The 14,928-nt window shown below is 36.5% G+C and overlaps 1 protein-coding gene across 5 annotated transcripts in view; it reads right to left on the bottom strand.

Moving 5' to 3' along the window:
- Positions 1-14,928, bottom strand: part of RAB3GAP2 (RAB3 GTPase activating non-catalytic protein subunit 2) — a 50,709-nt gene that overhangs the window by 12,195 nt on the left and 23,586 nt on the right. For all 5 annotated transcript variants that reach the window (XM_030034977.2, XM_030034979.2, XM_030034978.2 and 2 more), the window contains exons 10-23: positions 14,313-14,461; positions 13,249-13,328; positions 13,051-13,140; positions 12,072-12,211; positions 10,134-10,350; positions 9,675-9,818; positions 9,330-9,412; positions 8,761-8,825; positions 8,235-8,325; positions 5,956-6,083; positions 4,984-5,197; positions 2,841-2,938; positions 1,859-1,964; positions 676-836 (exon numbers count right to left, since the gene is read on the bottom strand). In XM_030034977.2, the coding sequence (XP_029890837.1) occupies positions 676-836; positions 1,859-1,964; positions 2,841-2,938; positions 4,984-5,197; positions 5,956-6,083; positions 8,235-8,325; positions 8,761-8,825; positions 9,330-9,412; positions 9,675-9,818; positions 10,134-10,350; positions 12,072-12,211; positions 13,051-13,140; positions 13,249-13,328; positions 14,313-14,461 (1,766 nt within the window). The remainder of the gene's footprint in view (positions 1-675; positions 837-1,858; positions 1,965-2,840; positions 2,939-4,983; positions 5,198-5,955; positions 6,084-8,234; positions 8,326-8,760; positions 8,826-9,329; positions 9,413-9,674; positions 9,819-10,133; positions 10,351-12,071; positions 12,212-13,050; positions 13,141-13,248; positions 13,329-14,312; positions 14,462-14,928) is intronic.

Genomic DNA, 14,928 nt, shown 5'->3' with positions numbered 1-14,928 from the left:
TGAATGTGCAAAAATACTACAATGCTTCCCAATAATCTAGTTATAATTTATAAGGCAGTCTATTTACAAGACTGAACATCACCTAAACCCCATCTAATCTTTTAAGACAAGTAGTAAAACACACATATGCCTAGTGTCATTTAGGAACAGAATAACTTCTTCCATCTTGAACCACAATGCTGTGCGCAGTTTCACAGTTTTAATCACAACTTTGTGAAAAGATACTTATTGCCAAGAAAACCAAACACCCATCACCTTAAGAAGGCATAGTAACATAAGTGCTAAGAAAATTCACCGGTATATTTAAAAAAAAAGTCACAACTATCTTAAAACAGGTTTACCATCCAAAGTTCAGTGGACTTCTCAAATTTATGTGGAAACACTGTAGGCTTTAAGTTTGTCAACATCATCTGCTATCAAGAGAAAAACTTACTGTACAGTTCCCATCACATATTTAAATATGTTTAGTAAACAATTCTGATATTCATTCACCTCAGCACAATATTCTTCAAGTTCAAATACAAATTTTCAGGCTTGCAGGGTGGCATGCTTGTTGTGCTCATGTTAGAATGACAACAAATGAATGCCAAAGATGTTATTCTATTACAAAGACGGCAATTTGCATGGAACTGATACAGTAAATAAAATAGAAGGGGGAGGTGCAAGATGACTTACCTTTTTCTCTGTCACACTATCAATTATCTGTGCAGTAACAGAATGTCCAACGTGAGCAGATAATAAGGCAGCTGCATTGTTTTCAGACTGAACACAAGCTGTACGCATTTGCTGCCACCAGGGGGAAACTGACTGAGTGTCCCATGACTCGTCTATAGCAACTGTAGAGAAAGGGAGAGTAAGAAACTCAGCTTGGGTCATTAGGTGTTAAAACTAGTAAAGCAGCAACCAACCCTGAAAGCCGCGCTTGTTAATACAGCTTATGTTAGGCGCAATTTCCAATTACTCTACAGTCTCTTTTTCTAGATATGTAGCATAAAATTGCTAGATTATAACTCAAATTCAAAATAAAGAGCAGAAAGTGAATTTCTCATTCTCCAAGCTTCATTTGTAGGAAACAGGCAATAGATTTAAATCACTAAGTAGTAAACCTGCTGAACACTTACTAGATCTAAGGAGTATTACAAAATGACACCTCACAATGCAGACAGCTGCTTTTGTGATTTCAAGCTGCCACACATTCAATGCACTCAAAGTGGCTCTCTTCAGGCTACCTCATGGTCAGCAGAATTCATTTATTCAGACAACAGCAGCAGTAGCTTATTCATGCTTCCAGTTCAAGCTGATAATGGTGCCCTATGATCAACTAGACATAAGGGAACCTGGCACAGACATATCCATAGCAGCTCTGTGTGAGGTAGGAGAATCAGTATTTATTCATTACACAGATTACCCCAACTAATGGCAAGTTGACTTTATAGACTACCTCTCAAGTTACAGAGAGGTTCAGTATACAAAGGATGCTAGAATAGCAGCGTCTCTATGAGTTAAAGCAACTCAAAGGACTTCTGAGAGCCAGTCAGCACAAGGGAGAAGGGCAGGACTACACACCCAAAACAGGGAGGAAGGGGAGCTGGACAGCCACCTTCTGGTGCCAAACAGGAGTTGTGCCAACTTAGTGGAGAGCGAAACTGCAGGGCATGAAGCAGGTCTTTAATTGTGACACTCTTCAGATTTTGATTGTATATTTAGCTAATTCATCAACATGCAGCATTTAGCTCTGTTACATAACTTGTGACGGGGGGGGTAAAACCCTAAGTGGTAGTATAGGCTAGTCACAGTAGCAAATTTCTAATAATAATTAATATCAGTTGTGTTTAAGTGTTCCAAATGCACATTTCACCTTTCATTTTGCTCAGAAGTGACAGCATAGTGTGAAGGCAACTGACAGAATCTGGTTTGTCTAGAATATCTTTTTCCTTGGAAAGCCATAAATTGAGAAGGAGGGACTGTAAAAAAAGCAGAGAATATGGAATTAAAGCAATAGATATGCAATATACCTAAAATACCTAATATTTCAATACACCTAACACGAACACTTTCTCGAACAAATTTTGTGTCATGGAGCAGAAATCTTATATCCATGAACCCTTATTACACTCACATAGAAAGTTAAAAATATATTGCATAAGGGACCCTGTGACAGACTTTGAGATGAAACAATGCAATCTGTATCTTTCATTTAGAAATATATCTTGGAAAACGCCCCCTTTTGAAGGCCCAGCCAGCTAATACCAGTATGTTAGCAATCTCAACTTGGTAAATATTAGTAGTTATTAACTACTTTTAACTACTATTACAGATGAAAAATCTTAACACCAGCAAGTAACACTGAAATACTTATTTCCATCGTTATGTGGTAGATGGAAGAAAAGTAGCAAAAGACTAAAATTACATTCAGATGAAAGATACAAGTAGTCTGAACACTACTAGCAATTCTGCAAAGTTTACTTTCCTTTTTAAACTTCCTTGATTACTTGCAAAAAGGAATTATAACAAATGTATCAGTTCCTGAAAATAACTACTCTCATAATTTTTGCTTCTTTGTAGAAGAAATCTTCAGCAAAATTTTATAACACTTGTAGTCCTGAATGCATAGTCTAGACACTCCCACTAGAATACCCACATTCTCTACTAGAAGATTTTTTCCCTTTTTTTTTTTCTTTGACATCTCTTAAGTGGGAAATATAAATATGAGCACCTAAAGAACCGAATGAACACAGCCTGAATACAGCATTAATCCAAAGGTCAACATTCAGAATTTTTCCTTTCTATGGATTGTTCTCAAAATACTAAATCAAAGTTTTATGCAGTAAGTATCTTACCAACAAGACTTGAGGGCTAAAACCTGCTGATTCCAATGCATGACACATTTCCTCTGTGGAACTCTCCCCACACAAACACTTCCAGAAGAAAAAGCTGCCTAAAGCAAAAATTAGTTGACATTATAAATGACATCTAAAGCCACAGCCTCTCCCCTTACACTTATATAGAAGATCATCTATTGATCAGGTCCCACTGAGTACAATACAAAGGACTAAGTTACACCCAGGATACCCTGATGGTTTACCCTTAGTGGAGAAGAAGGTTCATTACAAAGAACATAAGTGTTCCTACCCACTATAGAAGTCATATGGAAAATGGATTTATAACAAAACAAAGGTTACTGTACTGCTTAGATGTGCTGGTTTCAGCTGGGATAATTTTCTTCTTAGTAGCTGGTACAGTGCTGTGTTTTGGATTTAGGATGAGAATTATGTTGATAACACACTGATGTTTTAGTTGTTGCTAAGCAGTGTTTAAGTCAAGAACTTTTCAGCTTCTCATACTACCCCCACCAGTGAGTAAGGCTGGGGGTGCATAAGAAACCAGGAGGAGACACAGCTGGGAGAGCTGACCCCAGCTGACCAAAAGGATATTCCATACCATATGACATCATGCTCAGTATATAAACTAGGGGGAAAGCTGGCCAGGAGCTGCTGCTCGGGAGCTGGCTGGGCATCGGTCAGCAGGTGGTCAGCAATTGCATTGTGCATCACTTGTATATTCTAATTCTCTTATCATCATCATTATTTTCCCTTCCTTTTTTGACCTATTAAGCTATCTTTATCTCAACCCACAAATTTTACTGGGTTTTTTTCCCCCCGATTCTCTCCGCCATCTCACTGAGGCAGCGGGGGAGTGAGCGAGTGGCTGAGTGGTGTTTAGCTACCTGCCGGGTTAAACCACGACACTGGATTACACATTTTGTTCAATTCAAAGAACTGCTTGACATGTCAGACAAGTTGACTCATGGTGTAACCCATAACTGTGGCAGCATGTTGTATCTTACATAGCAAACTAGAGGGACTTCAACCAATTAAAAAACACCAAACAATTACATAATTCATACCTTACCAGCACTACAAAAAGTGTGAGTGTCCCTTTGAGGCAGAGGAAAATCGGAAAAACAAGATCTTGAAGAAACCATCTAAACTGCTTGGCATGACATTCATGGTTCAATTACATTTGTCTACAGCTGAACACCCTAATAAGTTAGTGGTGATCCCTGTCCAAGGGCATGGGGAGGAGAGTACTACCTCAGTTCTTAAAACCAAGTATAGTGTTATGGTAGAGAAAACGCAAATTTTAAGATTACTTAGAAACAGCCTTTGATCTTCATAAAGATGAAAGCCAAGCTCTTCTTCCTAACTTTTCAATCCCAATCCCTCTCAAAGTCTGATGATTAAAGCCAAAAGAAACAGGAGGCTGAAGTGAACACCATACAATACCTGTGCACAGAATTCTGTGCACCAAAATTTCCCCAGAAAAGAAATAATTTGGAAAGACAGTGCCTTTGAGACAGATTTAATTCAAGCTGCTTCCACTAGTTATTTCCCAAGAGATCCTCAAGGACAGCCCGGAACAAATTTGCAAACTAAAGCAGACTACAGACAGTAACCCCATCCCACACCCTAACAAACACGCCAGACACTCTCCCCATCCATAGTATTTCAGATCAACATTGTCCAAAATCTCCTCAACTCCACAAATGAGGGGTCCTTATTCCCTCAACTAATGGTCTTGTACTGCCTCTGGACAGCTCCCCCATCTCTGAGGCTAAAGTCAGTCCTGACATTACATGAACTCTTGAAGTGCTGTGACCACAAAAGAAACAGCATGATACAGCTGCTCTGCGAAGTACCCAGCTGACACTGTCCCAACTTAGTGGAGTTAATAAACAAATGAACTGTGATAACATGGCTTTAGGGTAATTATATCCACAGATGTAGTTAACCTGTATTAATATCCATCTAGGTAGAAGACTTGTACTATGGCTAAAGGTAAGAGTCTGGAACTAGCACTGTCACATACTACTTCAAGACAAGCCAGCTTGTTAAGGCCCCCAAATTACAGCAAAAATATTTATACCATCTTGGATTATAATTAGTCTTTAACTAATTTGACAAACAGTTCAGTAGCTCTTACCTAAAGCCACATATTCTCCATCTTCCATATTTTTCACATTAATCATGTCCTTTTCATATTCCAAATATTCTAAGAACATTTTCACAGACAATACGTCATCTTTCTCATCAGCAAACTGAAGAGTAGTTTGGGTGTTTTCTCTCTTGTAGTTCTCCAGTAAAGTTTCAAGCCTATGAAAATCATCTTCTTCCAGCCGAAGCAGTTTAGCCAAGTCCTTAAAAGCAAAAGCCCAAAAAACCCCACGTCACAAGACTAATGCAAACAGATGTTTTTCAAAAAAAAAAAAAAAAAACACCACACCACAACCCCACTAAAACAAAAGTCAGAAGAGTCAAAATATTTTGTTTTGAACATGAAAAATGTCTTTAAAAAGGGCCGAAATGATTGAATAATCTCAAAATCACTTATTCATATAGCTGAAATGAAGACCTTGTCTAGCGCCATTTTTAAAGGACTTCAACATATACTTTTCCCATATTTAGATCCTGCTCATAGTATAACAATCACCCATCAAGCAAACAAGCTTATATAACACCACTCCATTTGGCTTTTGTAAATGTATAAGCAGTTTTACAAATTATATCAAAAGCAAGCCAAATTATGGTACTACGCAAGCAAGTATCAGAATTTGTAATTTCTATTGGTCCCAAAACACCCCTCCAAAACTAAACAAAGTTAAGAATATGCTATTTATTTTAGATAAAGGACTGGAATCAGGAGATCCTGGTTCTATTTTCACTTCTGTCTCAACTTCATGTGACTGCTAAAGAATATTAGGTAGATGAATTACTAAGCATTTATACGCAGGGGGGTAAAAAAAGGCATTATAAAACAATTACTTCATTAAAAGTTCCAGGCCACAAAACGGGTAACTTATTACCTACTTATTTTACCCGAGGCCTTGAAAAACTTATTTTTATGCTTAAATCATCACACAGTTCTGTAAGACAACTGAATTTTGAATTTACTCACATTATCTGAGGGTGGAGTGTCTTTCTGTATGCTTTGGGAATTTAGTTTGCTAACTAGTTCATAAAGATGTAACAGCTTTAACTTGTTTGCACAGAACTGCAGTAGTCCTTCGTCCACACACTCAAGCTCTGAGGAGAAATAAAACTGCATTTGAACTTGAATATATAGCCTGGAATAGTGAAACGTACTTTACAGCTGCATTAAACTCCCCCTTTATTAGAACTGGAGGACTTAATGTGTCTCAGTAATTTTTTGATGCACTGCTGCTTGCAATGATTATATTTAATTCACAGCAGTATAAAATGCAAATTATTTTTACAAGAAGTATTAGAGAAAGATATCAGGCTCATTTTTAAACTGAAGGAGGCTGACAATGTGGAACTGAACAAAGACAAATCTATCGTCTTTTCCTGGTTTAAGGCTAAACAGACATCGCCAAAAATTGAAATACACTAAGTCTCAAACATATTTTCTTTTGTCAAGAATACCAAGCTAAAATCTTTTATTCATTCTGCCAATATTTTAAGTGTATCCCTTGCATCAGAAGAGAGCTTGATATCTACTAATAGGAATTCAATTTCATCTCTGCAAGACACAGCCTTTTGTATTTCTACAATCTTAGTCTCAGAAGTTTCATGTATCTATTGACATTCAAATTTCAGTAACAATGAAAGCAATTATAATATAGGAAACTAACACCAACACAATTTAGAAAAAAACTCTATTCCAACTTTTTTTTTTTAAAGAAAGCATTTTAGAGAGATCCTAAAAGGACCTTTCTATACAAAAGATATCTCTGAATATATCATCTTCACCTGAAAGAGCTTCTAAACAGTTTTCTCCCTACAAACCCATAAACTTTTGATACATTGCTATTTTTTTCACAACCACAGCATTCACAGAGCCCAGCATCTGCTTCACGTTATCTTTCACCTACTAAGCACAAGTGGAAGGATATACCACTATTATTCTGAAATTAGAAGGCTGGAACATCAGCCAAGTTTGTTCTTTATTGTGACTGTGAAGAAACAATGTTATGTATGACAATAAGAGTTAATGATGAAAAATACACACTCAAACAAACAAACCTCACTAAGTATACAGTTCTGTCAATCTCTCTTCAGTGTAAAAGGGCATGTTTCCATTTTTCTTTGGTTTTTTTTAGGAGTTCTAATAGAAATGGATAATGCTAGTGATTTAGAACACCAGACCAAAATTAGGTAGAGAACTACACACGTGAAGCTGTCAATCTCCTGTATCTACTTCAAGAAAATAGTAAAAAAAAAAAAAAAAAACCAAACCAAAAAAACCCCACTGATACAAGTGAAAGAAATATTTCCTCTCAAGGCTTTGAAACTACAAAAATGTGTTGTCACATTCTCAGAGACAGGACAAGGGACACAGCCTTTCTAATTGACAAATGGTTTATTCAGGACTTCCACACAACAGTGGTAGGGATTTCTTGATTCCTATCGCTAAAGTCTCATCTTCTAACAAGTTGAAACGAATCCAGTGATAACAACAACAACAAAAAAAGCAGACTTCTATTGCTGAGAAGTCCCAACACATTCAAGGGAAGTGGCAGGCACATATTTCTCCAATCTATTCCTCAATACCCAGTTGGCTCTCCAAATTGGTGTCACCTCAAGTACAAAGAAGGTTCTCCCAATTTAGAAAGATTCAAGTGTATCATTTCAAAGAAACAATCCTGCAGACTTTCAGCAGCAAGACCTTGAATAGGTAATGACATTTCCCGACATTGGCTCTGAAATTTCTAACAAAACATATGAAATAACTTTAGCAAAATTGACCAAGAAAAGATACTAGGCACCTGGCCAGAGCTCAGATCCTCAGTGATGAGGATTTTGTGCTACCAGTACATTAAAATTCGCAGATCCAAAGTACCATATCCTTACTGCCTTCCTTGGAGAGAGAGAACAAACTATAACATCTACAGGCAAAAGTCTGTGAAAGCTGCTTTCTGAAGGAAGCTTTTACTGGATGCAAGTACCCAGCCCAGTTGTTGGGTTTTCTTTAATATAATCACAAGTTACTAGGCACAAGCATAGCAAAGCATACTTACTAGCAAGCTATTTGCAGTCTGCATTAAAAAAAAAAAAATAAGGTATGTAGAAGCAATATCCTGTGATATCTAGCAGCAAAACTAAGCAGACCAAGTCTGGTCTCCCTGTGGAACAGAATAGTTCTACAATAGCCTTACAGCACTGCAGACAAAGTGCAAATGCCTCTCCATATTTGCAAAATAAATATCCACCTACCCTGTTTTTTTAAATTATCCATTAATGTCTGAGTGATGTTTGTGAGAGATGAAAGTGGCACACGTTCACTTGTCAATATACTTTCCAGAGCCTGTTAAGCAGACGTTCAACAGAATTAAACATTTACTTAATTTTACTGTAAAAGCATATAAGGTAAGCCAACAATAGCACAACTTTGACAATGATTTTTCATCTGTATTTTGTCTTCAAATATACTTGTGGCATAATTTGATCCTAACAAAAGGTCTGCTCTCTTTTTATTATTTTGACTTTTATCATGGAAGATGCCTTGGGGAAGTCACTAGTCAAAATTAATTCCAGTCAATATGTTGTAAGAAAAAAAAAACCAAAACCCAAAAAAACCCCAAAAAACCACACCACCAAAAAAAAATAGTTCAATTATTTGCTTTAAGTAACTCCAGGAAAAAAATAACATTTTTGAAAGATTTAAAAAGATTTACCACTCTAATCTGATAACACATTATTTTTTTCTAATATTAAAGTATAATGACTTCTAAATATTCACCTGTTTCTTTGTAGCAGGGTATTTGATATCAAGTATTAATTCCTTTGCCCCAGCTTCAATCAAATCTGCAAAGATAATCATGACTTCAATTAATATTTCTCAAATGCATTCTGAAAAGCAAGTCCACCCACACCACAGTTAAGATGCGCATGGGTTCATGCTATAGAGATGAAGACACTATTACAAAAGTTGCCAAAGTAAGCTTGGGGAAAAATGAAACAAAATAACAGCTCAGTAGCATCTCTTACTCCAAATCTGTTTTTTCTAAGAAATATCCTTCTTCCTGTAAGTAATACATACCTAGAGTCAAATGCTGAACTCCATTACATAGCATAATGGATTGCAAATAGATGACATTTTATGCAAGCACTCAAAGTAGAGTTTAGTTAAGATTTACACGGCAGACAAGGCTTGTACTGGATCCTTGTACAGCATAAATTCAATCTGGTAGCTTATAAAAAAATACAAGCTACTTAAAAATAATAATTCATAGCACACAGAGCTGTCAGAATGCACCAATCATACCTGTGTGACATACAATCTTAAGAAACTGCACAAGAGAACCCTACCTGGATCTGAGGTTTTCGCTTTGAGTAAAGCATTTAACTTCTTCACTAGATGCATATCCTTTGCTCGCTCGCTCTTTTTATCACTGAAAGGAAATAATTTTAAATATATGAGTGAAGAGAACTAAAGTGAATGATTCAGAAAAAAATGTATTTTTTTTAATTATTTATACTACTTTAAGGTAACATCACATTAATAAAAATCAATAATGCATACAAACCAACGAGGCTATTACCAGGGTACTATTCAGCTTGAGAAGGAACACCAGAATTGCCTTCTCCAAGTAAAACATTTTCAAAAACAATAAAGAAATTCATTTGGTTATACAGAGTACAGAAAGTCCTTACCTCAGTGCTAAATGGAAAGGTACATGGACAGTTTTTACACTTCCAGAGACTGGATCAACAAGGCATATCTGGTAAGTCTGGGGCTGCCATCCCTGACTGGTCACATTGTTTAGACCCATTATTTTATAACCAGGATACAACAACCTGAACAAAAAACACAGCATTCACAGCGAAGAACAAAATCAGCAACCTTCCCTTTCCACATACTGAGTAAAAAGACGACAAAATTTTATAAAGCTAAGGTTTAACAACTGCTAAACGTGTTTATCAGGAAAGACTGTAGAGTGATGAAACATGACAAAGTCCCCTTCTATAATACAACAAGCTGCATTCAGTAGAAACACTGTAGACAACGCAAAAAGCACCTGCCAGCACTTTCCACTATTACCACTAGCATATCCACATATCACTTTATTGCAGCAGCACAGCCAACATGCCTACCTGCTAACTGTTTCTTACCTACAATGTTTCCCCACATTGAAGGCTCCAACCCGAGGCCCTTGCTGTGTGCTCCACACTTCCAGAATGCCTCTCCTCGGAGCATAGATCACAAGGAACTGAGCTACTCTGCTTGGACACTGTGCATTTCCAAAAGGAGAAAAATCCATCTTCTCAGTTTCCCTCTCATGAAGGTCCTCTACAGTCTGTATCCAACCAACTTCTGCATCACGGTATCCTTTGTAAGAGAGGACAGAAGTTCGTTAGCATACAGATATTAATACACAATTAGGACACATCACCACCCACTTAAATACTATTCCAGCAGGAAGATGCCTTAAACTGTGCAACTCTGGCCAGTAGCCAGCCTCCTGTCAAGAACTCTGGTCCATGTACCCAGAGCAGGGCCCACCAAAAGACTCCTCAGAGCCAAATGCAGCCTCTTGCAAAGTTTTGCAGAGGAACAAGATCTTCTGGGAGAAGCCACAAAAAAACCAGAACTCATCAGGTCTGTAGTCTGGACATTACACCAATGCAAAAGCTTCTCAGAGAAGAAAGATGTGTAGTAAGTGTCCAGACCTCTCTCATTTCAAAACAACAAAAAGATTTAATGAAGGAAATTTGCATAACCTATTAAATGGGATATGTCATATGTTTCCATTGATGTTTTCATCATTAAAATGCAATTTTTAGTAACCCAATAAAAATACTTATCTTCTCTCTCTTTCTGCGTAACGCAAATACTTTCCCTCATAAAATCTTCCTAAACAAAAAAGGCAGAGGTGCTCTAATGACAGCACTAAACTATGTAATGGTTTAGCAAGTACAAATGAATACTCCAAACCACAAGTGAAATACTAATGTATAAAACAAGTTTATAACAAGGTATGTTATACTGAGAAGGTTGAAAAGTATTCACAACTCAATTAGTGAGAAAAGGTACGAGCCAAAATATGTAATTCAGTAGACAGTTTTGCTTAAAAAAGAAAAAAAAAAAAAAAAGAAGCAGCAGCTATTTCACATCTCAACAGCCTCACTGGGGAAAGGCTGGCAAATTGTAAATATGTGTCTATCAAATAAAGCTTGGGATTCTAACAGTACTTCCTAGATAATATGAAGCTCTCAGTAATGAAGAAAAAAAAAGTCCAAGAATATCAGAAAGCACATATTATAGATAACGAGCTTCAAAATATGAGAGGAGAATGCACAGGGGAAACATGATTACCCTAGCTATTACAATGTTAGCGTGTCGCTGAAGTAGCTACTATATTCATGACCACTAATCTTCTGAATTGGTAGTGTGGGAGAAAGAGAAGAGCTAGAGATGTTCTTAAAACTTATCTTTCATCTCATGAAAAGCCGCAAAATTTTAATTCTACAGAGAAAATAAGAAGTGTTGTAACATTAGGTATAATTACAATCTGAGAGCTTAACATCTGCGTTATTTTACAAAAAGCCCTCAGTTTAGAAGAGACTGAGCACTCCCTTCTTGCACAATCACCATCATGAAACGAGAATCTAACAAGTTGTGTATCTTCTTACTGATTTTTCAAATTTCTGTTTATTTTCTCAGCAGAATTAAAGAAGGTACTAGAACTTATCAAGAGAAAGCATCTTGGAGAATAGAGCTAAAGCTCTTCCAAAAAAGTTATTAGGTCAAAAGCTTTCTGTTGGGATACAGTCTGTGAAAGGGGGAAAAAAAAAAAAAATAAAAAAAATAAATCTATACAATACAAATCAAAGAGACCAAATTTTTACTATAGGCCATATCAGTATTTCAGCAATTGGTACAACAATGCCCTTATGGACTTTATATTGCATCTGCCCTTCGTTTGTAATAACATAATGTACTAAAGTCTTTCTTAATAATGGAAAAACACTTGGAATTCTAAGTCTGAACATAAGAAGCCACAATGTTTTGAAGAATATTATTTGCTATACTAATATACACTACCATACCTTTCCACATGCGAACTGCAAGTCCTCTTGTAACATCCAGTAAAATAACCCTTCCAAATTCATCTGTTACGGCTGCCAAAGTGTTACATGGAGAAAGACATATTCTTTCACCATGGCGACGGGAATCTGGAATTCCAAACCTAAAAAAAAAAAAAAAGAAAAAAAAAGAAAAAAAAAGAAAAAAGAAAAACCACTAGATTACTCTTTCTGAAGAAAAATAGGTAACAAGAACATCTTATAAGGACTAAGATTTCTTTTTTTTAAGGCAACATGAAGGTATGGGTAAAATTAAGAGCAAATTATGAAAAAAGTTCTTGTGCTGTCTACTGGGAGACCTCATGGATCTATTAAAGTCCTACTGAAAACCAAAGTTCAGAAACTAGGATAAAAGATTGCCTTGTCATGCATTGGGAGGCAAGGATCTCAGAGCAGTGGGTTACTTTATAAGCCCTCTCTTACTGCCAAATAGTCTTGAGAATACTTTAAAAAAGAAAAAAAGCAGGAAAAACAATCAGGAATTAATTTAGTCTTTTATCAGCTTTCTTGATAACATTAGGCTACAAACTGTTGTTCCCGTTCTCCTCTCTCCACAATCAACAGGGAAACAGGACACCTCCTAATTTTTTTGAGGGGCTTTAAACTATCATAAGCAGCAAGCACCTCACATGGCTTCTTTGAGGCACTTTAGTGATAAACTTCAGGACTGATATTTGTGTACTTATACTGTCATTAAACTGTGCACACTGTTCTTCTACAGTAACAATGAACCCCCACACACAAAGTGAAAGAGATGAGTAATTATTTGTCCAGAATGATAAACTGAAATGAAACAAAGCTTAAAACAAAAGACCTGCAAACTACCGTCATGCTTAAAGTCAAGAAAAATAAACATGTTCATCAATTATGCACCTTTCAAAATAATTCAAACAATTAAAAACACAAGATATCTAAAGCAATTGAGACAGCATGTAAAACTTACCTCACTGCCAATGGGGTTGCAGGTTCAACTTTTGGTTTCTGTTTTTGGACAGGTTCTTCTTCATGTTTACTCTTCCAACCAAGCCAGCCACTTGCAATAGAAAAACACATTAGGAGAATCATACTAATGGTCCTAAAAATCAAACTATTATGTAGCTACTACAACAAAAATTATTTCATGTCTTTTTTAGTTTATTACCTGGCAGCATTAAATAACGCTGAAGTCAGTTTACTTGCAACTGCTAAGGCAACATGAGACAACAGTGGCTGTGAGCTACCCTGAAAGAAAGGAATAAAGTGTTTAGGAAGTCAAGAAATAGTCAGCTGTGAGCCACCCTGAAATGAAGGAACAAAGTGTTTAGAAAGCCAAGAAATAGTTCTTACACTGAACTCAACTGCAGAATAGTTTTTCAGGCCTCCTATGGACTTTCAGCTCAGAAAGCATAGCTTTAAGACTCTGCAAAATTTTAATTCATTGCCCCCAGAAAAGCCATTCTGACATCTCTTTACCATTTCAAAATCCTCCTGCAAGTCACTGGTATGTTTGTCTGCAACAGAAGTTAAAAAAACCCTGTGTATGATTTATCATGGAGAGTTAGCTGGTGTATGGCTTTGGCATCCTTGCAAATATCAATGTAAGCAGTTTTTTCATAAATATATTGGAAAAGCAAGTACAACATAAAAAAATCCGATTCTAGCATTTTCAATCAACTTTCAATCCTGATAAAGGACAGCACACAAGTAGGATCTGAATGTACAAGACACACAGATACATTGCCATCCTTCTCCTCCAATACAACAGAAGATGACGTAAGTGTGCTACAGGTATTGTTAAGCACAAGTTGCAGTTTTCTTCTACAAGTAGTAGTTCCACTACATGAAATCACCACAGTATACTCAGGCCATGTGTGTACATGATCAAAGGCCTCCAAAAATCCATAAGATGCATGTTTACAAAATCTCAACATAATTTTTCAAAAAACCTTAGGTTACTTAGTTGGCAATAAATTAACAAATGAAAAAAAATAAAAACAATTACTTGACTATCACATGCATTTTAAGATGGAAAGTAAAATTTCTCATTAGCAGGAACCTGTGGTAGACATGACTATCACATCCACTCCAAATCATTCCAGTTTCAGAAGATCAAGAAGCAGGGGAAATGTCAGCATAAAATGGACATAAGAATACTTCAGAAATACCCATACAGAAAAGAGAAGGATTAATCATTCAGTTTCAGCAAGTCTGCTTTGTAGTACATACCTCCAGGGCAAAAAAGAAACCAGTGAAAGGATTGGATCCAACAGTAACATACTGAGACATAGCAGGTGGGCTGTTTTTTATAGCTGCATTATATCCACCTATATTGGAGGCAGTCTTCATTTGATCAAAAGGAGACAGTGTCATGATGCCTAACAAAAATATTAAAATGAATGTCTTATACTTTCAGAACAAAGGCATGAAATTGCTCTAGAAGCCTAAATACATTCCTGCCTTCTTGACTGACCAGCCAACATTCAAGGGGAAGGGAGGAGGAGCAGCTTCAACCACAGAAATTCCAAAGAACACAGCAGAAATAACCTAATGTACTTTAATTATAAAGCATAGTTGGTTTGTTTAGAAGAAAAAAAAAATCAGCAGAGTTCAGCAGCAAAAACACATTTAACAAATTCACTTCACCTGCCTCGTTAGCCACCTTCTGACCTCTTACCTGCTTTTGTGAAAAGGGTAGAAGAGAAATAAAGCTTACTGTCCCTCAGATCTGCCTGTCTGACAAGAACCTGGGCTTCCACAAATTCCTAAGGAGTAAAAGTCTTTGAGAATCTAGAAGTCAGTTTGTCTTTTTTGGAAAGGAGCAATCTCAAATTTTAGTTTCTTT

Source organism: Aquila chrysaetos, chromosome 13, assembly GCF_900496995.4.
Source record: "Aquila chrysaetos chrysaetos chromosome 13, bAquChr1.4, whole genome shotgun sequence".
NCBI classification, from domain to species: Eukaryota; Metazoa; Chordata; class Aves; order Accipitriformes; family Accipitridae; genus Aquila; species Aquila chrysaetos.
The sequence above is the reverse complement of the archived record's forward strand: the minus strand, read 5'-3'. Positions and strand labels throughout refer to the sequence as shown.